Source organism: Lolium perenne, chromosome 6 (genome assembly GCF_019359855.2).
Source record: "Lolium perenne isolate Kyuss_39 chromosome 6, Kyuss_2.0, whole genome shotgun sequence".
In the NCBI taxonomy this organism is placed as follows: Eukaryota; Viridiplantae; Streptophyta; class Magnoliopsida; order Poales; family Poaceae; genus Lolium; species Lolium perenne.
Genome location: NC_067249.2, coordinates 79,275,126 through 79,296,636, shown reverse-complemented (window position 1 = coordinate 79,296,636; position 21,511 = coordinate 79,275,126). Strand labels below are relative to the sequence as shown.

The following is a 21,511-nucleotide window of genomic DNA, read 5'->3' as shown; positions in this document are numbered from 1 at the left end:
GTGGGCCTGAAGTTCCAAAACGAGACTAAGGCACCGAAGTCAAGCCTCGTCCGTCCGTAGATCGCCCCAGGTGGTCGTTTCCGCGTTGGTCACAGCAACCTGTACGTCAAGAAACGTCTCGCTGCCCGCTAGCCGAACTAAAACACACCACATACGTGGTTACGTGGATAGAGTCTTACCCGAGGAAGAAAAGGAAAACGTAGAGTCCTTGAGTTGTTTTTGCCTCCCGTGGTCCATCTATAAACAACGAACCAACAAAAAAAGCTTCCGACTCAATTTACTACTTGGTTACAAAATACCTGTTAGATAGAAAAAAAAAATACGACTCAGTTTCCTACAAAGTTTCTACGACTCAGTTTCCTACAAATCTTCCGACTCAATTTCCTACTCGGTTACAGAATACCTGTCAGAATACAGAGTCGAACAAAGGAAACGCCTGCTATTTAAACAAAGCACAAACGATGAAACCACCAAAAAACACAACTCCGGCCTGCTTCTGCGGACAACCTAGGTCACACTCATACACAGATCTACACGGTCGTGTTGCCGAACAACGTGGCTCCGGTAATCTTCTTATCCTCTTCAACGCGATGAAACGACACACTGCGGGACATCTTCCTTTGCATCCTCTTGTTCTTCTGATTGTCTGCTCCTTAATCTTTACCTACACTATGTGCACTATCATAGAAAAAACTTTAAGCTATAAAAATTGTAGAACTGGACTGACTGCTGAAATAAGTTACTACTACTTTACTTTTTGACCAAATATGTGCACAGGCATACTCAAAAAATTTAGCCATAAAAGATTGTAGAGCTAGACCGAATCTACCAAAATAAGTTACTAAGAACAACTTTACTGTCAGGACAGAAAAGTACAATAGCAGGCAGTACGTGAGTGTGGTTTTATCTTATTGCAGCACAGGCTCCCTACCAGAAGAAGCATTAGGTCTGTGAGATGGCACGTCAACAAACGGGCACACTCGCAACAGCTCCGGAGATTGGAGATAGCGCAAACGGTATAGACTTATTATTAAAATCTACATGTATGTGATATTTAAATACCAATCAGTAATTACTTCTGAGTAGATGATATACGAGCTAAAAGGCGACAGGCATCACGTGATCGTCAAAGAGCTCATCGGCAGAGTCTAACTCTTGAGGAGAGGCAGGAGCTTAATGCACGTAGACGCGCCAATAGGCGAGTGTTAACAACTACTGAGCGGCAACAAGAGAATGCTCGCCGAAGAGAGAGTAGGCAAAATCTAACAACTGAAAAAACAGAAGCAATCAATGTACATCGAAGAGCACATCGACATAGAATAACTGGAGAACAAAGGCAAGCGATGCTGGCTCGACGCAAGGCAAATGCCGCTGCTAAGCGTGACACTCCATGCGCCGAATCCATCGCAATGCAGCGACCAGATATAAACTCTCAACCCATTAGTGAGTGCTCGTGCTTCACTCAACAAAGGTGGTTCACCTCCCGCATCCCCTTCAATGAACACACCTGTGTATACCATTGGGACCGACGGTAACATACCCATCTTTACTCCTTTCATGCATGGGTACATTAAAGCATCAAACTTAATGACTAGACTATGTTGTAGGTGACATCGATACCTTTCTTACCCGTATCATGGACAAGAATGCCATCCTCGACGACCTCACGGACAGCGAGTACTACACGTTTGATCGTGAAGGTAGCCAACCTTTCCACTGGTCCTCTACTACGATGTAATATGACCATACTGATGTTACATCATATGCATGTAGGTTACGATGATGATGGCATGGACCTAGATATATCGACTGACACATATGGTGCGGAATCTATCGATCCTTTTGACTTCGTGTACTCGAACCTACCGGGACAAGACGTACATTACGAAGCGGAACCGGACTGCGAACACCGTAATGCCAAGAAGTTCGAGCGTGAGACCGACGGTTTCGTTGTCGAAATGGAACTATCAAGCTAGGCCGAACCGCAGCCTATCCCGGAGCTCATGAGGCTATGGTCTAGCGCGGATGCGGACTCTCGGCATTTTCGGGAGAGCATACGATTCTTCAACGGCCACTTCTCATTCACAACTCTTGGTGTCAGCCTAGACAACAGCTGCACCAACATGAGGTCTGGGGTGTACACATTCCGGGCGCAAGGCAAATTATACCACAACATGCATTCGTTCGGGCCAAACTCTCGCCCGGAACATCTACAGCTCTACTTCTACGATGATGATCCCAGCCTAATCCATCGCAAGGAAGCCACCAAGGATTTGGACCAAGAGGTCGTGAGGAAGGTTGTGGACATACTAAGAGGAAACCCCTACTCCGAGCTGTTTAGGAGTTTGGGCGCCTACAAGGACAACCTCGAGAACTACCATATAGAACTGAACACCGACAACAAGCTAGACCAACGGAGATATAATTTACCGTTGTCATCCGAGGTGGCTGCGATCTGGGTTGAGGGGAGCGACCTGGCAAATAGATTCAAGCGCAGTATTATCCTCTACGGTGACAACAACGAGAGGCATAGTATACAGGCCACACAAGGATGCTATGACCCGCTCTCGTACCCCCTCTTTTTCCCAAAAGGGGAGCTCGGCTGGCATCCAAATCTTCCTAAACGTGATACGCCTTGGAACACTGCGCAAAAGTCAAGAGAGGACCGTGACGACGAAGGTTCAGCTGTTCAAGACACTGCTGCATTTTCTGTCTATCTTTCTCCTATTTTGCCTAACCTTGTTTTTATGTCTTTCACACAGATGGAGGTGGCCATATATGCGTCTCCGTTAGGGACTACTACTGTTACCGACTACAGACGCGTCCAGCTATATTCAACCCCATACTACATGGCGGGCGTCTGTTCCAACAGTTTGCAGTCGACATGTACATAAAGATTGAGGGATGCAGGCTGAGTTGGTTCAGGGACCACCAGCCGGAGATACATGCGGATCTATATAAAGGAATTGTGGATAGCATCACGGCCGGAGAGACTCGTGCAAGCGCTGTTGGAACAAGGATTGTTCTCCCGTGGAAGTTCCAAGGGGGCTTCCGAGACATGAAGCGTAGACATATGGACGCCATGGCGTTGGTCCAGACGTACGGCAAGCCTGACATCTTCTTGACGATGACCTGCAACCCTAACTGGCAGGAGATACATGATGCACTACTTCCAGGACAAACCCCTCAGGACCGACCAGACATTGTGGTCCGAGTGTTTAGGGCCAATCTCGAGATGATGAAAGAGATGCTGACCAAGAAGCATATTTTGGGCGTTGTGAAGGCCTACGTCTACGTGGTCGAGTTCCAGAAGAGGGGCCTCCCGCACGCCCATTTCCTGTTGATCATGGACTCAAAATATAAGCTTATTGTGCCAGAGCAATACGACCGCGTCATATCCGCCGAGCTCCCGGACAAGAATAAGTACCCCGAGCTATACGCCATAGTCGTGAAGCATATGATGCACGGCCCATGCGGTGTCCTCAAGCCAAACAACATGTGCATGCAAGATGGGTCGTGCAAGTGTAGGTACCCGCGGGAATTCAACGAAACCACCGTACAGGGGAAGGACTCATACCCCATTTATCGGAGACGGAAGGACGGTTGTTGTGCGAATGTCCGAGGCCAGATGCTAGACAACAGATGGGTTGTGCCTTACAACCCCTACCTCTTGCGGATGTTTGACTGCCACATCAACGTGGAGGTGTGCTCTAGCATAAAGGCCGTCAAGTACCTATATAAGTACGTATACAAGGGCCACGATCAGACTTCGTTCAATATCGAGAAGCCCGACGCCGATGGTAACATAGATGAGATCAAGAGATTCGTTGACGCAAGGTGGGTTACTCCGCCGGAGGCCATGTGGAGGATATTCGGCTTCAAGCTATGCGAGAACCACCCATCGGTCCTACCACTTCCGCTTCATCTCGAAAATATGCAAATGGTCACGTTCAAAGCAGGAGACAACCTAAAGGACGTCGCCGCCCGAGAGACCCCATCCATGCTGACTGAGTATTTCGTGGCTAACCAGGAGCACGCATGGGCTCGGGATATTCTTTACAAAGATTTTCCGAGAAGCTTCACATGGCAAAAAGCAAAATACTGGAAGAAAAGGGACAAGGGTCAACAAGTAGGCCGGATTGTGTCTGCCCATCCTGCTGAGGGGATCGGTACTTTCTGAGGGTGCTACTAAACCACGTACCAGGCTCAAGGTCATTCAAAGATCTCAAAACAGTGGACGGTGTGCTATGTGATAACTTTCGTGAGGCCGCCGAGAGGAGGGGTCTCATCGAGGCCGACAACACGCTCGACGAGTGTCTTACCGAGTCAGAGCAGTTCGCCATGCCAGCCTCACTAAGGAGGCTCTTCGCAACGACCTTAGTATTTTGCGAGCCCGGAGATGTGCACGGTCTTTGGGATAGGCATCTTGAGGCGATGTCTGACGACTACCGGCGCAAGCACACATGCCCAAAAGTTGTGGAGCAGAAGGTGTTACTTGATATCAGGGGCATGTTGCAGTCCATGGGCAAAGACATAAAGTCGTTCCCTCTCCCAGACATCGACGAGAGCTACGACAACACAGATGGAGAGGTCAGGGAGGTCATCGAGGAAACAAATATCCAGGTAGACAAGGAAGACGCTTCTCTAGCGACCTCACTAAACCACGAGCAGAGGCTTGCCTACGATGAGATATTAGCAGCAGTTGATGGCGGAGATGGGGGCGTATTCTTCGTGGATGGCCCAGGAGGCACAGGGAAGACCTACCTTTATAGGGCATTGCTCGCTAGGGTTCGGAGTGAGAGAAAGATCGCGTTGGCCACATCAACATCAGGAGTCGCCGCTTCCATCATGCCAGGAGGTAGGACAGCCCACTCGAGGTTCAAAATCCCACTAAACCTTGAAGAAGGAAAATCATGCAGCTTCACTAAGCAGAGTGGGACAGCCAAGCTCTTGAGGATGGCTTCGCTCATACTATGGGACGAGGCAACCATGACAAAACGGCAGGCAATTGAGGCATTGGACAGAAGCATGCGTGACATCATGGAAATGCCCAAACCAACCTTTCAGGGGCAAGACTATTGTGTTCGGTGGGGACTTTAGGCAGGTGCTTCCTGTAGTGAGGAAAGGGTCACGAGGTCAGATAATCGACGCAAGTCTACGGAGTTCAAACCTCTGGAAGGGCATGCGCCAACTAAGGCTTGTCAAGAACATGAGGGCGCAAAGCGACGAGTGGTTCGCGGATTACCTCCTAAGGGTAGGTAATGGCACTGAGGAAACTGATGAGGACGGAAACATCCGGCTTCCGAAAGATATATGCGTCTCGTCTACAGGTGACAACGCAGCTGATATAAAGAAGCTGATCGACCATGTGTTCCCTGCCCTAGACCACAACATGGACAATCCTAATTACATGACTTCTCGAGCTATCCTCTCCACAAGGAATGACAACGTCGATGGAATAAACATGCACATGATTGAGCGTTTCCAGGGCGAGGAGAGGATCTACTATAGCTTCGATAGTGCGGAGGACGATCCACACGGCTACTATCCTCAAGAGTTCCTGAATGACCTAACTCCTAATGGGCTTCCCCCGCACGAGCTTAAACTGAAGATAAATTGCCCCGTTATACTGTTGAGGAACCTTGACCCGGCTAACAGGCTATGTAATGGCACAAGGCTTGTGGTCCGTGGGTTCCAGAGTAACGCCATCGACGCAGAGATCGTCGTGGGGCAGCACGCAGGAGAGAGGGTGTTTCTTCCTCGGATACCTTTATGCCCATCCGACAATGACATGTTTCCGTTCAGATTCAAGAGGAAGCAGTTCCCCATCAGGCTCAGCTTTGCCATGACAATCAACAAGGCACAAGGACAGACCATCCCAACCGTAGGCGTGTACCTACCGGAGCCAGTGTTCTCTCATGGCCAGCTCTACGTCGCCTTGTCCAGAGCCACCGCGAAAAGTAACATCAAGATCCTCGCCATCAAGGATGACGAGAAGGACAAAACCAAGAATTCGAAGAAACGAAAAAGAACCGAGTCCTTAGTAACAAGCACATTGAACATAGTCTACAAGGATGTCCTTAACACTTGAATTCGATGGACCAAATTTTAGCAGATTCCTTCATGGTTATTATATCTTCTAAGTGTAATAGGTGCTAACATATTTGATTTTTTTATTAAATGAATATTTATGTGCATTTTATGTTTTACACCTGAGATATTTGTGATGACACAAAAAAAATTAAAGGGTAGACCATTTAATACCATTTTAGAATCACAACCTATTATTTTCTTCTTGATGGCAGGCAACGACAACAAGAACAGGAATATCAATATAAACTGTAGACCTTCCATGTACTTCAATACAAGAAAATGGGCAGAAAAAAATTATGTTTTATGCTTCAGCTATCATGCGTACCTCGCATCAAAAATCAGCAGTTCCATCATCACATACATAAAAACAGACTGTGTTCACAGAACAGATGCGCCATGCAGTCGATACAGGTCAATAAAGACACCACTTGACTTGGACCTGGAGAGGAAGTGTAAAGAGCTTAGCCTGTGTGAAATGCATATTGCATTTGCCTATTTCATGCTCAGCAACGAAGGGTAACAATTTAACAAATATGTGTTGAGAGAGAGCCTTCATCATTCAGGATAATAACTAATAAAAATCAAGGAGTATCAATCTTGTTGTGTCCCATTCTCCCGTCCGGCTCTCAAGTACAACCTACCCATGGTTTCTGCGCCATTTACACCGACGCTCCATGAACTGGATTTGAGGAGGTCCGGCCGCTCCGCACCAATTGTGCCGATGCAGCGCCGACTGCATTTGCGACGAAATAAAAAAAAAAGCGTGCATTAGGATTGTAATGGTGACAGGCATTTGGAGTATTTGCAGCTAGCACCAAATCTGTCACACCTTAAATGAACTTCTTCGAGAAAAAACATAAATGAAATTGATTATAGGACTTGTATCAGCATAACTACGTCCGGTCTAATGCACAGTCAACTACCAGATCATACAAACGATTGAGCTAAGTATGCTGGGAAAAAGAACAATCCTCTCAGGAAAATACATCAAACGTTTTTTCCTGTAAAGCACTAGATGAAAAACATACATTTGTAATGTGCCTGGTGCCAGGGACAAAATCTTACCTGCTGCCTGAGCAACCTCTCTTGGATAAAGCATCATAGCAATGGCGGAGCCGCCTGTCCCAAATGCCTTCAGGAGACCTGAAACAATAGCTACACTCAGTAAATGCAATACTCTTCAACTGGCACTGTAGACCAAAACATGGGTATTTGACAGTTGACATGGCATTTGGGACAGATACAAGGAGAACCCCCCAAAACTGGTTCGCATCTGGAAAACAATGTGGCAGCCAGTCACAACGAAAGCAAGGCATCTGAACTCCTAAGGCTACCTGGCAGCTTCGGACGAGCTCCGGAAGACACCCTGGTCGCCAGCAGAGCTCCCAACCCGGGGGCGCCAGCTTGAAACGCGGGGGCCGATCTCGAACACCGCGACCGAATGCCCTGCAGCGCTTTCCTGCCGAGAACTGGTGGGGGAGTCGCTCGAAGGCATCAGCGCAGCGGATAGGGGGCCGATCAAAGGAGCGGAGTGGTCGTGGAAACGAGGAACTCACGGGTAGGGTTGGCGGCGGAGAAGGCGCGGGAGGGGGCAGCGAATGGCGGGGAGGAGACGCCCCGCCGGAGATGCGTCGCCGCCGTGCCGCTGGCCAGCCGCCTCCACGCCATCGTCGCCTCGCTTGGTCAGCATCGAGCGGCCGTGTCCTAGACCCAGACGCCTCGCAGCTGCTCCATGGAAGCCGTTGTGTGATGGAGGATTTTGAGAAGATGGAGGAAGAAGATAGATAATAATGGGGATTTTTTTTTCCTACTCGATGTGTGGCGTACTGGTGCTATCTCTATGACACCAAGGACCTTAAGACAAAAGTGTTGTTTTAATCGCTGTGGACACACCAACTTAAGTCCGCTACAGCTGCAAGTGGGCCCAACTTAATGACCCAAAAAAAAAAATTGAGACGCACAATGCAACAGACGACCTACTAGCTTGTGATCAAAAGCATATGTGAATCACATGTGGATCGCTACTAGCATTGTAAAGATTTTTATCTAGCCTGCTTACACTTGGTAGCCACAAAGGTGTTAAACATGAAAATAGTACTTCCTCACTTTTGTCTGCATACGGATGTATTTATATAGATTTTAGTTAGCAAAAAATTTATCTCTACTATATAAAAAGGACGAACTGGTTCTGTTTCCTCCGGTCGAAGGTTTCGTCATACATATTTTTCATCTGACCATTTTACCCTCCCACATACTTTCTATGTACTTATGGCTCGTTGATTAAGGAGAGAAACGGAGTTTCCTTTTTCCCCATCGTGCCCTATAATTAATCCCAATTAATTAGCTAGGAACGGTTTAAATTTCTCTCTTATTTGTTGCATGCACCTCCTACTTTTAAGGGCTCCCACAGAAGCAGTCAATGAGAAGTACAACCATGCACCACCAATCAATACGCACAAAGCCTCCTTTGATTCCAGCGGGAGGGAGGAGTTAGGGAAGTCATGATTTCTACCGCACTCGTGCCTTATTCTTTGGTGAATTTTGCAGAACTTTTTTGTGCCCTATGCGAGAAGGAAAAAAAAGACGTATGGCAACGAAGTGCCTCACGGCAAAGTCGACGGGCGCACGGCAAAGAACACCCGCACGGCAAGATTCTTTGCCATGCATACTTGCCAAAACGCACGGCAAAGATCCTTTGCCGTGACAAACATTGCCGTCTAATGTTTGCCGTGCAAAATGGCCTTTTCCGTGCAAATTAGCCCTTTGCCGTGCAAAATGGCCGCACGGCAAAGCCAGCTTCTGCCGTAGTGGCAGATTGCCAGGATACATTGATCGCTAATTGTCTCCTTGATTTGAGGGATTTCACACCTAAGTGCACGCTGGGAGTTAGTACGAACGGGGTAAATTTGTCCAGTCCAACAATATCCACGATTTGAGGGATTTCATACCTCCAAATCGCCCCAGGCATCAGATCGGTGGGCGGTACACACCTCACGGTATGGTAAGGTAATTAAAACATTTCCTCTAATTGCGATAAGGAAGGAGTCATATAAAGGGTACGAAACCTGCAATTCAAATTCCTCACGCCGGGCGAGATATCTCGTGTGCTCACAATTAGAAGGAGATTTCTCGATCAGGAGGACGTCACAAGGCGGATCATCACAGAGAGTTCAGGTATGTAATCACACTTCTAATACAAGCTAATGCACAAACTTAGCCACGAGTAGTAGAGATTGAGGGTGGTACTCCAACATCCCCCTGAAAAATTAGTTAGCGTGATGGTAATAATGTATAAGTAAAAGTATTCATCTCGAAGGATGCGAACTTACTATCCATAGTGTCGTTAAACATAATGTTCTGGGTGTTTTTATTGGTCAATCCTTTGGATACTTTCATTATCATAGCAGAGGGAATACAATCAGCTTACATCCATCTACTTAAAACTAAGTGAAGTTGTTGCAAATGGCATTCACATAATTCTTTTACCATGCCCAAAAGGTACGCTTAGTTGATTCCAGAAAAAAGGGATCCTCTTAGTTAGGTTTGTGTTGCAATGCCATCTTGATGTGAAGTGATCTGGAAAGATTATTGTTCAAAACTCAAGGTCAGGATTGAAACAAAAAATAGAGACCAAGCTAAACGTATATACATCTGTTGTTTCTACCATCGACTAAATATCTTCTTGGGGGAACACAGCTAAATATGCTCATGTATAGTTCAGGGATAGTAGATCAAAGTTATTGTTACTCCTTCACAGACTATAGTTCTTTCTTGAAACTGTTATACGCACTCTTCTTCTCCATCAGACTTAAGTTATTACTTATTAATTACATGGATATTGTCCTAAAAGCTGGGAAGAGACGTTCAGGTATTATACTTTCATAAAGAATTCCTTAAAGCTGGGAAGAAATTTTCAACTTACATGACAAGAAACATCTATATTTGCTTGCATAGTTATGTTGCAGAAAAATAGACTAAAAGTTTGTAGTAATCCGTTGTCCCAAATGTGAATTCAGCTCAATCTGGCAGAAGCTGTGGCACTTTTTGCCCTGTTACTTGTGGAACTTAAAGCATATGCGGACCAGTGACAACCACGATGATTAAAAAAAAGTATGTACCAATTAAACCAGATGTTCCTCCCATTAAAGAACTTGCAAAGTGTCACCACAGAAGCAAGTCTAGCAAAAAAAAATTCCCTCAAAAAAAAGTCTAGCAAAATAAAGGTGATTTTGTTGAGAAATGCGGGCCTAGAAAATTGGAGGAGTACATCCTGTTGAGATGATCTTGCAATATCATTTTCTCACAACTGAAGAAGTTGAGTGCTTCAAAGTTTTAAGTTATTGACCAAAGTGGTGATTAAGAGATGATAGCCGTGCTTCTGTATAGTAAAATGAGATGTGCATTGTTGACCTCCCGTTAATTTTTTTCATCGTAATGGAAGCTCAGTTTGTTCTTTAGAGTAATATATATATATCATTGTGTATAATCCAGTTTCTTTTTTCAGATTTTTTAAATGCTTATTCCGATAATAGACATGTATATGTTGAGGGGATATTGGATACTAATTGAAATACTTGCATTATTTCATGTCATCTAAATTAGTTAGTACATATTGTAGACTCATTGTTGTTGATCTAAGTAATTAATCAGCAGAAAAAATCTTTCATGGGGAATTGTACATTTCATACACAGTAATACACAGTGAATAAATAGCAGAATCATGCAATATACACTATGGAAAGACAAGATGAGTTGACATAAGGAACCTAACCTATCACCGTGATATGCAGGGAACCTGTACTATGACTGATATGCGGCAGAGAAGACTACATGTTGGCAGTTGGCTTGGTGGAACCATGGAAGTGGAAGAGTGCAGGGAGTAGAGCTCGGACACAGTAGATAGATGGAGTACTGAATGATGTGCTAGCTGATCGATTAACAACTAACGGTTAGCTTTGGCCAACCTAAAAGTTTGGGGTTTTAAATCTCAATCAGTTCAAGCTTTGCATTGAGGGCATCTAGATTATATAATTGTGTTGATATTTTGCTGCAACTTTAAGCTAACTAATTATCATTCAGAAAGTGATAAACTATTTTGTTGAAGACTGCAAGAGCCAAACACCAAGTAGATTTAGCAATACTGTAAAAAGAAATGTATCTTCGAAAACTGTGATATTGTATGTCGATCCAATGCACATCAGACTGTGGTATTTCAATACTGGTCAAAAAAAACACTAAGCTACCAACGTACCATGAATTTAGAAGGCAACAAGGAACCTCAATTGAACATGCGCTACAGCATAATGAAAATTAAAGGTAATTTTCTCCAACCACCAATTTCAAATCACAGGGCGTAATGCCCAGATGTAAAATTTAAAATAATAGCCACTGAAATACTTGCATCTTTACCATGTCATCTAAAGTGGGTGGAAATTCAGATGGTTGACGAAAATTACCTGTTGCGGAGCAGAGGATGACGAGCTCGAGGAGGCCCAGGACGCCAGGGCAGCAACACCCCTATCACGATGCCAAGGATGGTGATCTCCAGCCACCAATTCAGCGCCCTCGCTGCAACCGCCCCCGCCACATCCACCTACTGCAGACTGCACCACCGTCTCCCACGCCCGGGCGCTGCCGCGTGAAGTAATTGAAGTGAGGAGGTTGGGCTGTGGGAAAGAGCGTGGAGGTGAGTAGGTCATAGGAGAAACATGGTTGGATTGGTCGGCGCCACCATCTTGGTGTACGTTTGAGGGCATAGGAGTGACCGGCGGTGGGTTGAGTGAGGGGAAAGAGTGAGTCAGTGAGAAAAAGATAATACAAGTGTGAGGGCAACGGGTGAGAGGAAGTACTCGAAAAAGAGATGTTGTCCCAAAAACAACTGACCATTGGGTAACCCCTATGTATCGCTGCAAATCAGGGTTTTGTTGTCGACCACAACTAAACCGTGTTCATCACAGATATGCGAAACTAAAGCACAATTAGTTTGAAATAATATTAATGTTGACATAAAAATATAGTCACGACTAGGTGGCATAACATATATGATAGAATATAGAGACATGGTGATTCAAACATAAGAGGAAGGGCCATTCCCATCGCCATCGCCTCCACCGGCACCACCATTGATCGACGCATCAGCGGCGGAAGCTGATAAAACAGTAGCTGCAGCAGCCGAGGCCTCTCTCCACCTATTCTACCTTGTCTCCCTCCTCTTTTACCTCTTCTTCGTACTCATCGTCGAAGGGGTGTAGCGGAGATGTATTGACATCGACGACAACGGACTCCAGCATGTAAACGAACGGACTACAGATGCAACGCAACCGAGGTTTTAATAACGAAAATCGCACGCCTAAAAACCAAGGCTGGGACAAAATTGCGTACCTAGATTCGTCAGGCGCGGCCGCCGCCATTGAAGAGGTTAACAGCGCGGGCAGGGAGGTAGAGCAATCGCGCGGTAGAGGGTGGCCGCTGAGGGATGGATGCCTTCCGGTTCTACTTTGCAGCGACGACATGGCCTCGTGCCTTCGATTTCCGCTGCACCCAACAACCATCTTGACCAGTCACGGTTTAAGTTGATGCATTTTGTTTGTTTGTCTAAAAGAAATAAATTAAATAAAAGTTAGCTTTCAGTAACCAGTCACGGTGAATCTCAAAATTTTAATATTTAACTAATTTTGAAATAATAGAAAATAAAAAAGGTCGCATGTTAAAAAATCTCACTCGTAACAAAAATAAATCGTGCATTAGGAAAATAATGTTCATGTTGTCCATCAATTGTTCACGGATATTCAAAAAATGTTCACTATTTTCCAAAAAATATTCTATTTCCGAAAAAGGTTCACCAATTTCAAAAAAAAAAGTCATGCATTTCATGAAATGTATGTGCGTTGTGAATTATATATGTGCATTGAAAAAAAAATTGAGTACCCGTAGCAACGCACGGGCATTTATATCTCTACTATATAAAAAGGACGAACTGGTTCTGTTTCCTCCGGTCGAAGGTTTCGTCATACATATTTTTCATCTGACCATTTTACCCTCCCACATACTTTCTATGTACTTATGGCTCGTTGATTAAGGAGAGAAACGGAGTTTCCTTTTTCCCCATCGTGCCCTATAATTAATCCCAATTAATTAGCTAGGAACGGTTTAAATTTCTCTCTTATTTGTTGCATGCACCTCCTACTTTTAAGGGCTCCCACAGAAGCAATCAATGAGAAGTACAACCATGCACCACCAATCAATACGCACAAAGCCTCCTTTGATTCCAGCGGGAGGGAGGAGTTAGGGAAGTCATGATTTCTACCGCACTCGTGCCTTATTCTTTGGTGAATTTTGCAGAACTTTTTTGTGCCCTATGCGAGAAGGAAAAAAAAGACGTATGGCAACGAAGTGCCTCACGGCAAAGTCGACGGGCGCACGGCAAAGAACACCCGCACGGCAAGATTCTTTGCCATGCATACTTGCCAAAACGCACGGCAAAGATCCTTTGCCGTGACAAACATTGCCGTCTAATGTTTGCCGTGCAAAATGGCCTTTTCCGTGCAAATTAGCCCTTTGCCGTGCAAAATGGCCGCACGGCAAAGCCAGCTTCTGCCGTAGTGGCAGATTGCCAGGATACATTGATCGCTAATTGTCTCCTTGATTTGAGGGATTTCACACCTAAGTGCACGCTGGGAGTTAGTACGAACGGGGTAAATTTGTCCAGTCCAACAATATCCACGATTTGAGGGATTTCATACCTCCAAATCGCCCCAGGCATCAGATCGGTGGGCGGTACACACCTCACGGTATGGTAAGGTAATTAAAACATTTCCTCTAATTGCGATAAGGAAGGAGTCATATAAAGGGTACGAAACCTGCAATTCAAATTCCTCACGCTGGCGAGATATCTCGTGTGCTCACAATTAGAAGGAGATTTCTCGATCAGGAGGACGTCACAAGGCGGATCATCATAGAGAGTTCAGGTATGTAATCACACTTCTAATACAAGCTAATGCACAAACTTAGCCACGAGTAGTAGAGATTGAGGGTGGTACTCCAACATCCCCCTGAAAAATTAGTTAGCGTGATGGTAATAATGTATAAGTAAAAGTATTCATCTCGAAGGATGCGAACTTACTATCCATAGTGTCGTTAAACATAATGTTCTGGGTGTTTGTATTGGTCAATCCTTTGGATACTTTCATTATCATAGCAGAGGGAATACAATCAGCTTACATCCATCTACTTAAAACTAAGTGAAGTTGTTGCAAATGGCATTCACATAATTCTTTTACCATGCCCAAAAGGTACGCTTAGTTGATTCCAGAAAAAAGGGATCCTCTTAGTTAGGTTTGTGTTGCAATGCCATCTTGATGTGAAGTGATCTGGAAAGATTATTGTTCAAAACTCAAGGTCAGGATTGAAACAAAAAATAGAGACCAAGCTAAACGTATATACATCTGTTGTTTCTACCATCGACTAAATATCTTCTTGGGGGAACACAGCTAAATATGCTCATGTATAGTTCAGGGATAGTAGATCAAAGTTATTGTTACTCCTTCACAGACTATAGTTCTTTCTTGAAACTGTTATACGCACTCTTCTTCTCCATCAGACTTAAGTTATTACTTATTAATTACATGGATATTGTCCTAAAAGCTGGGAAGAGACGTTCAGGTATTATACTTTCATAAAGAATTCCTTAAAGCTGGGAAGAAATTTTCAACTTACATGACAAGAAACATCTATATTTGCTTGCATAGTTATGTTGCAGAAAAATAGACTAAAAGTTTGTAGTAATCCGTTGTCCCAAATGTGAATTCAGCTCAATCTGGCAGAAGCTGTGGCACTTTTTTGCCCTGTTACTTGTGGAACTTAAAGCATATGCGGACCAGTGACAACCACGATGATTAAAAAAAAGTATGTACCAATTAAACCAGATGTTCCTCCCATTAAAGAACTTGCAAAGTGTCACCACAGAAGCAAGTCTAGCAAAAAAAAATTCCCTCAAAAAAAAGTCTAGCAAAATAAAGGTGATTTTGTTGAGAAATGCGGGCCTAGAAAATTGGAGGAGTACATCCTGTTGAGATGATCTTGCAATATCATTTTCTCACAACTGAAGAAGTTGAGTGCTTCAAAGTTTTAAGTTATTGACCAAAGTGGTGATTAAGAGATGATAGCCGTGCTTCTGTATAGTAAAATGAGATGTGCATTGTTGACCTCCCGTTAATTTTTTTCATCGTAATGGAAGCTCAGTTTGTTCTTTAGAGTAATATATATATATCATTGTGTATAATCCAGTTTCTTATTTCAGATTTTTTTAAATGCTTATTCCGATAATAGACATGTATATGTTGAGGGGATATTGGATACTAATTGAAATACTTGCATTATTTCATGTCATCTAAATTAGTTAGTACATATTGTAGACTCATTGTTGTTGATCTAAGTAATTAATCAGCAGAAAAAATCTTTCATGGGGAATTGTACATTTCATACACAGTAATACACAGTGAATAAATAGCAGAATCATGCAATATACACTATGGAAAGACAAGATGAGTTGACATAAGGAACCTAACCTATCACCGTGATATGCAGGGAACCTGTACTATGACTGATATGCGGCAGAGAAGACTACATGTTGGCAGTTGGCTTGGTGGAACCATGGAAGTGGAAGAGTGCAGGGAGTAGAGCTCGGACACAGTAGATAGATGGAGTACTGAATGATGTGCTAGCTGATCGATTAACAACTAACGGTTAGCTTTGGCCAACCTAAAAGTTTGGGGTTTTAAATCTCAATCAGTTCAAGCTTTGCATTGAGGGCATCTAGATTATATAATTGTGTTGATATTTTGCTGCAACTTTAAGCTAACTAATTATCATTCAGAAAGTGATAAACTATTTTGTTGAAGACTGCAAGAGCCAAACACCAAGTAGATTTAGCAATACTGTAAAAAGAAATGTATCTTCGAAAACTGTGATATTGTATGTCGATCCAATGCACATCAGACTGTGGTATTTCAATACTGGTCAAAAAAAACACTAAGCTACCAACGTACCATGAATTTAGAAGGCAACAAGGAACCTCAATTGAACATGCGCTACAGCATAATGAAAATTAAAGGTAATTTTCTCCAACCACCAATTTCAAATCACAGGGCGTAATGCCCAGATGTAAAATTTAAAATAATAGCCACTGAAATACTTGCATCTTTACCATGTCATCTAAAGTGGGTGGAAATTCAGATGGTTGACGAAAATTACCTGTTGCGGAGCAGAGGATGACGAGCTCGAGGAGGCCCAGGACGCCAGGGCAGCAACACCCCTATCACGATGCCAAGGATGGTGATCTCCAGCCACCAATTCAGCGCCCTCGCTGCAACCGCCCCCGCCACATCCACCTACTGCAGACTGCACCACCGTCTCCCACGCCCGGGCGCTGCCGCGTGAAGTAATTGAAGTGAGGAGGTTGGGCTGTGGGAAAGAGCGTGGAGGTGAGTAGGTCATAGGAGAAACATGGTTGGATTGGTCGGCGCCACCATCTTGGTGTACGTTTGAGGGCATAGGAGTGACCGGCGGTGGGTTGAGTGAGGGGAAAGAGTGAGTCAGTGAGAAAAAGATAATACAAGTGTGAGGGCAACGGGTGAGAGGAAGTACTCGAAAAAGAGATGTTGTCCCAAAAACAACTGACCATTGGGTAACCCCTATGTATCGCTGCAAATCAGGGTTTTGTTGTCGACCACAACTAAACCGTGTTCATCACAGATATGCGAAACTAAAGCACAATTAGTTTGAAATAATATTAATGTTGACATAAAAATATAGTCACGACTAGGTGGCATAACATATATGATAGAATATAGAGACATGGTGATTCAAACATAAGAGGAAGGGCCATTCCCATCGCCATCGCCTCCACCGGCACCACCATTGATCGACGCATCAGCGGCGGAAGCTGATAAAACAGTAGCTGCAGCAGCCGAGGCCTCTCTCCACCTATTCTACCTCGTCTCCCTCCTCTTTTACCTCTTCTTCGTACTCATCGTCGAAGGGGTGTAGCGGAGATGTATTGACATCGACGACAACGGACTCCAGCATGTAAACGAACGGACTACAGATGCAACGCAACCGAGGTTTTAATAACGAAAATCGCACGCCTAAAAACCAAGGCTGGGACAAAATTGCGTACCTAGATTCGTCAGGCGCGGCCGCCGCCATTGAAGAGGTTAACAGCGCGGGCAGGGAGGTAGAGCAATCGCGCGGTAGAGGGTGGCCGCTGAGGGATGGATGCCTTCCGGTTCTACTTTGCAGCGACGACATGGCCTCGTGCCTTCGATTTCCGCTGCACCCAACAACCATCTTGACCAGTCACGGTTTAAGTTGATGCATTTTGTTTGTTTGTCTAAAAGAAATAAATTAAATAAAAGTTAGCTTTCAGTAACCAGTCACGGTGAATCTCAAAATTTTAATATTTAACTAATTTTGAAATAATAGAAAATAAAAAAGGTCGCATGTTAAAAAATCTCACTCGTAACAAAAATAAATCGTGCATTAGGAAAATAATGTTCATGTTGTCCATCAATTGTTCACGGATATTCAAAAAATGTTCACTATTTTCCAAAAAATATTCTATTTCCGAAAAAGGTTCACCAATTTCAAAAAAAAAAGTCATGCATTTCATGAAATGTATGTGCGTTGTGAATTATATATGTGCATTGAAAAAAAAATTGAGTACCCGTAGCAACGCACGGGCATTTATACTAGTATCTAAATAAAGTTGAGACAACTAATTTTAAACGGAGAGAGTAAAAGATTAGCGGCAACGCGCGGGCACTTTGCTAGTCATTTTAAGTTTTAAATTCTATCAGGACTGGCGTATGCGGGACGCACTAGTAGGAAAAGGCTCATTAGTGGCGCACCAAAAATCACATTCTGTGGTGCATGGGCGGTGCGCCACAGAAATTTCGCTACAAAAATAAGGTTTCTGTGGCGCACCAGCCCATGCGCCACAGAATTAAGGTTTCTGTGGCACACTGGAGATGGTGCGCCACATAAATAGGAGGTTCTATGGAGCATATGGTCCTAGTGCGCCACAGAAATAGGTGCGCCACTGAATTATATTTTGATGCGCCACAGAATAATGTATATGTATACTCGATTTTGTGATGCCTGGTGTATTATATAGGTTTTATACAGTTTTTATACACAATATACAAGTTATATACAGATATAATATAGACATATATAATATGGACACATATAACATAGCAACATTATATATCATCATCACATTACTTAGAGCCCGATCGAGTTATATATATAGCTCCATACAACTCATAATCCATGGAAATTAATTAAGTTCATCATCTCTAGATACAAATGAAGTGACACCGGCCGCCGCCTACACTAGGATGAAATAGAGTACCGCCGCGACGATGGTGAGCAAGAGCGAGAGCACAAGGAAGGTCTTCATCGTCATCTTGCTTTTGTTCGACTGGTGCTTCCTCCACTTGGCAACCGCATCGTGTCTAATCGGGTACCCTTTGTAGCAGTTACCGCTGAACGTGTGCACCTGTTTCTTGTAGTCCCCCCACTCGTCGTACACTCCTGGAACCCGCCCCTCGAACATGACGTAGTATGTCATCTCTATGGACACAAGGCATATTAGTATATAATGCAATGGAAAGAGTTAGAGGGTTCACATGCATACATATTCACAAGAATTAAAGCAATGAAATAATAATAAACCTAAAAGACATATAGCATCGGTATCACATAAGTAATCAAGTTCAACGACAATGACTACAATAGTAATTGAAGTCTAACGACAACGACCGTTTCGAGAAAATTAAGAAAGTTTAGTTTACAACACAGTACACATTGTCCATCGATTCAAAGTAATACTAGACACACCGACCTCGGTCAACGAGACGTCTTCTTGAGCGGCTCCGGGAACGGTTTGTACAATCCCTTCATCATCCACGTCCTTCCATCACCATGCCTATGTAGACGTTCTTCGATATCCCTCTTACACAACCCTCTGAGTTGGTGTAAGAGCCCCGATGCGTTGGATACATCTTGTATGATAATTTCCGATAGCTTTACTTGGATGCGATGGAAGTCTTCTCTAAGATCATCATCGTTGATCTTCCCCGACATTTTACCGTGGTCTCGCTTACTAGGTGGCAGACACATCATCTCTGCATCCTCGACAAACCCTTTAAGGTGATGGAGGACATAGAAGGCCTCCTTAATGCTGCCAGCTGGCTGCTTGATGCAAGGGAAGTCGATCACGTGCTTGAACCCGAGCTTTTTAGTGTCTGGCCTGACAAATTGCCCCTTCTTGTCGAAGGTGCCTCCATTTTTGGAGTAGCCAAGGATAGCCTCATCGAGAACACCCCTTATTCTCCTGTAGTCTTTCTTCATCGTCGTATGCAACTAGTCGAAGTACTGGGCTAGTGACCACTTCGCGAGCGCGCCAGTGTGGGAGCAGCATCTCTAAATAGAGGATGCTCTGCCGATGACCCCCATATGGCAGTGCCGGCATCCATGCTGGCGCCTATTTTGGAACCGTCGGTGGAGATGCTCTTACTACCTATGTTACTCTCACTATGGGTAGTCATATGCTATATTTTAATATATTTCCTCTCATGTTTACTTCGGATAAATGGGAAGACCATAAATGCGGAATGGATAAGAGGTCACAATTACTTTTAGATTAAACAGTGTATTAGCCAAGGTTTGAAGACCTCCCAACTCCGATACATATTAAATTAATGCACTAGCTAAATTTTGTAAAAGTTTAAAATGTTAGAAATAATTATTACGCTATATGTTCCAACATCAAGTATGAACATACTATGTTCTCAGATCAGATGTGATCAGCCGCTGACACCGGGTTTCCTTCCATGCGAAAGCTCCCACTTGTTGAAGCGTAATGTGGCGACGCAAATGGACGATGAGCGACCGTTTGTGTCTGCGAATACCGAAAATGCGTCTGGGCTCTATTCCAGCGGGGTGACGCAAAGTGACCGGGCCGTCCGCACCGATGCAAACCTGGCACAAATATGCGTCAGGTTTGCGTTTTCGCGGACGCTCCACGGTCACGTCGAGCGCCCTCCTTTTCTTACTCGGTCCCGCACGTCAGGGGCAACGAAATTCATGGAATTAGCATTCAATCTTTGGTATGGACGGTTTCAAACGACATCAATGTGGTGCACCGATCACTGGTTTTGAACATGCTTATGCAAGGCAAAGCTCCCCGGGTGAGCTATGAGATTAATGAAAATTCATATGACAAGCCATATTATCTTGTTGATGGCATCTACTCTGATCGGGCCACACTGGTGAAGACTGTCCGTAATCCAAACTCAGAGAAGACGAGGAGGTTTGCCAAGATGCAAGAGGCTTGCATGAAAGATGTGGAGCGATGATTTGGTGTGCTCCAAGCTCGGTGGGCAATTTTCCGTCACCCGACAAGACCATGCATTAGGTGATGACATGCTGCGTGATCACGATAGCCGCAATGAGAACCACTGAGATTTTCAAGGTGAGCTGGTTGCACCAATCCCTGGGGTATTATCTTGGAAGGACTGTCTGTATACGAATGTAGAAGTCACTGACGAGGCTGTGTGCACACACCTGCAGACGGATCTGATTGAGCATCAGTGAGCGTTGTAGGCCATGAAGACAATGCCTAGAGGATACGTCTTATTTTCATGTACACTTTTAAAAATTTGGATGCAATAACTAAGACTTCCTTCCAACTATTTATCTTGTTGTTTTCAAACAACTCAATTCATACCGACGTGGAAATGCGTCGGGCCGCTGGAGACACCCCAGACGCAAACGAACGCGTGGACAAAAACGGTCATTTTCGCATCCGCGGGATGACGAAAACGGATGCACGCGGATAATTTGAGCATCTGATTTGCGGCGGCCCATTAGAGATGCGCTAAAAGCACGCACGAATGGCCATCATGTTCACACATGAGAACATCATAGCCGACTGTGGCGCTCGATGAATTAATTATCCTTCCGTGCAAGCTGGCCCTTACACGTACTTCGCAAACTTCATCGGAAGGGGAAAGGCCGATCCATATTAAGGGAAGGCTGTGGTACGGTTCGTGGTACCTTCCCGTTTGTTGGTTTTGGGTGGTAGAGCGTCTTGCTCAGCTGTTAGATCATCTTCACCAGCGTCCTCTAAATAGTTGTCAGCACTGCATCCTCTACTTGGAGAAGCTATTCCCACACCGGTGCCCTAAATCGGTGAGCCCGATAGATGTTTTGAATTAAAATCACAAATAAATGCATAGAAAATCGAATAAACAGAAGAAACATTCCATTCCACAAACTAATACATAATTGGAAATGTGGTTTATATGAAGATATAGTTTGGAACATGGTTTTCCACAAACTAATACATAGTTTG

General features: G+C 44.3%; 3 protein-coding genes across 6 annotated transcripts; 2 read left to right on the top strand and 1 right to left on the bottom strand.

The window, feature by feature from the left end:
* Positions 1 to 240: 240 nt before the first annotated feature.
* On the bottom strand, positions 241 to 7,910 carry LOC127307791 (uncharacterized). Of its 4 annotated transcripts, none has more exons than XM_051338570.2 (6): positions 7,650 to 7,910; positions 7,428 to 7,562; positions 7,159 to 7,236; positions 6,735 to 6,826; positions 6,419 to 6,532; positions 241 to 678 (listed from the first exon to the last, which is right to left on the bottom strand). In XM_051338570.2, the coding sequence occupies exons 1-5, from the start codon at positions 7,781 to 7,783 to the stop codon at positions 6,447 to 6,449; spliced, it is 525 nt and encodes a 174-aa protein (XP_051194530.1). In that variant the 5' UTR covers positions 7,784 to 7,910; the 3' UTR covers positions 241 to 678; positions 6,419 to 6,446. The 4 variants fall into 4 exon arrangements, 3 of the variants coding, with proteins under 3 accessions (XP_051194530.1, XP_051194531.1, XP_071677995.1); XM_051338571.2 differs by having other exon boundaries at positions 241 to 664; XR_011746984.1 differs by lacking the exon at positions 6,735 to 6,826 and having other exon boundaries at positions 241 to 664.
* LOC139832441 (uncharacterized) lies at positions 1,637 to 5,100 on the top strand. The gene is made up of 5 exons (XM_071822204.1): positions 1,637 to 1,700; positions 1,774 to 1,877; positions 1,989 to 2,679; positions 2,763 to 4,169; positions 4,235 to 5,100. Exons 1-5 carry the CDS (start codon positions 1,637 to 1,639, stop codon positions 5,098 to 5,100), a joined length of 3,132 nt encoding a protein of 1,043 aa, XP_071678305.1.
* Positions 5,183 to 6,091, top strand: LOC139832440 (uncharacterized). The gene has a single exon (XM_071822203.1). The coding sequence runs from the start codon at positions 5,183 to 5,185 to the stop codon at positions 6,089 to 6,091; it is 909 nt and encodes a 302-aa protein (XP_071678304.1).
* Positions 7,911 to 21,511: the final 13,601 nt, after the last annotated feature.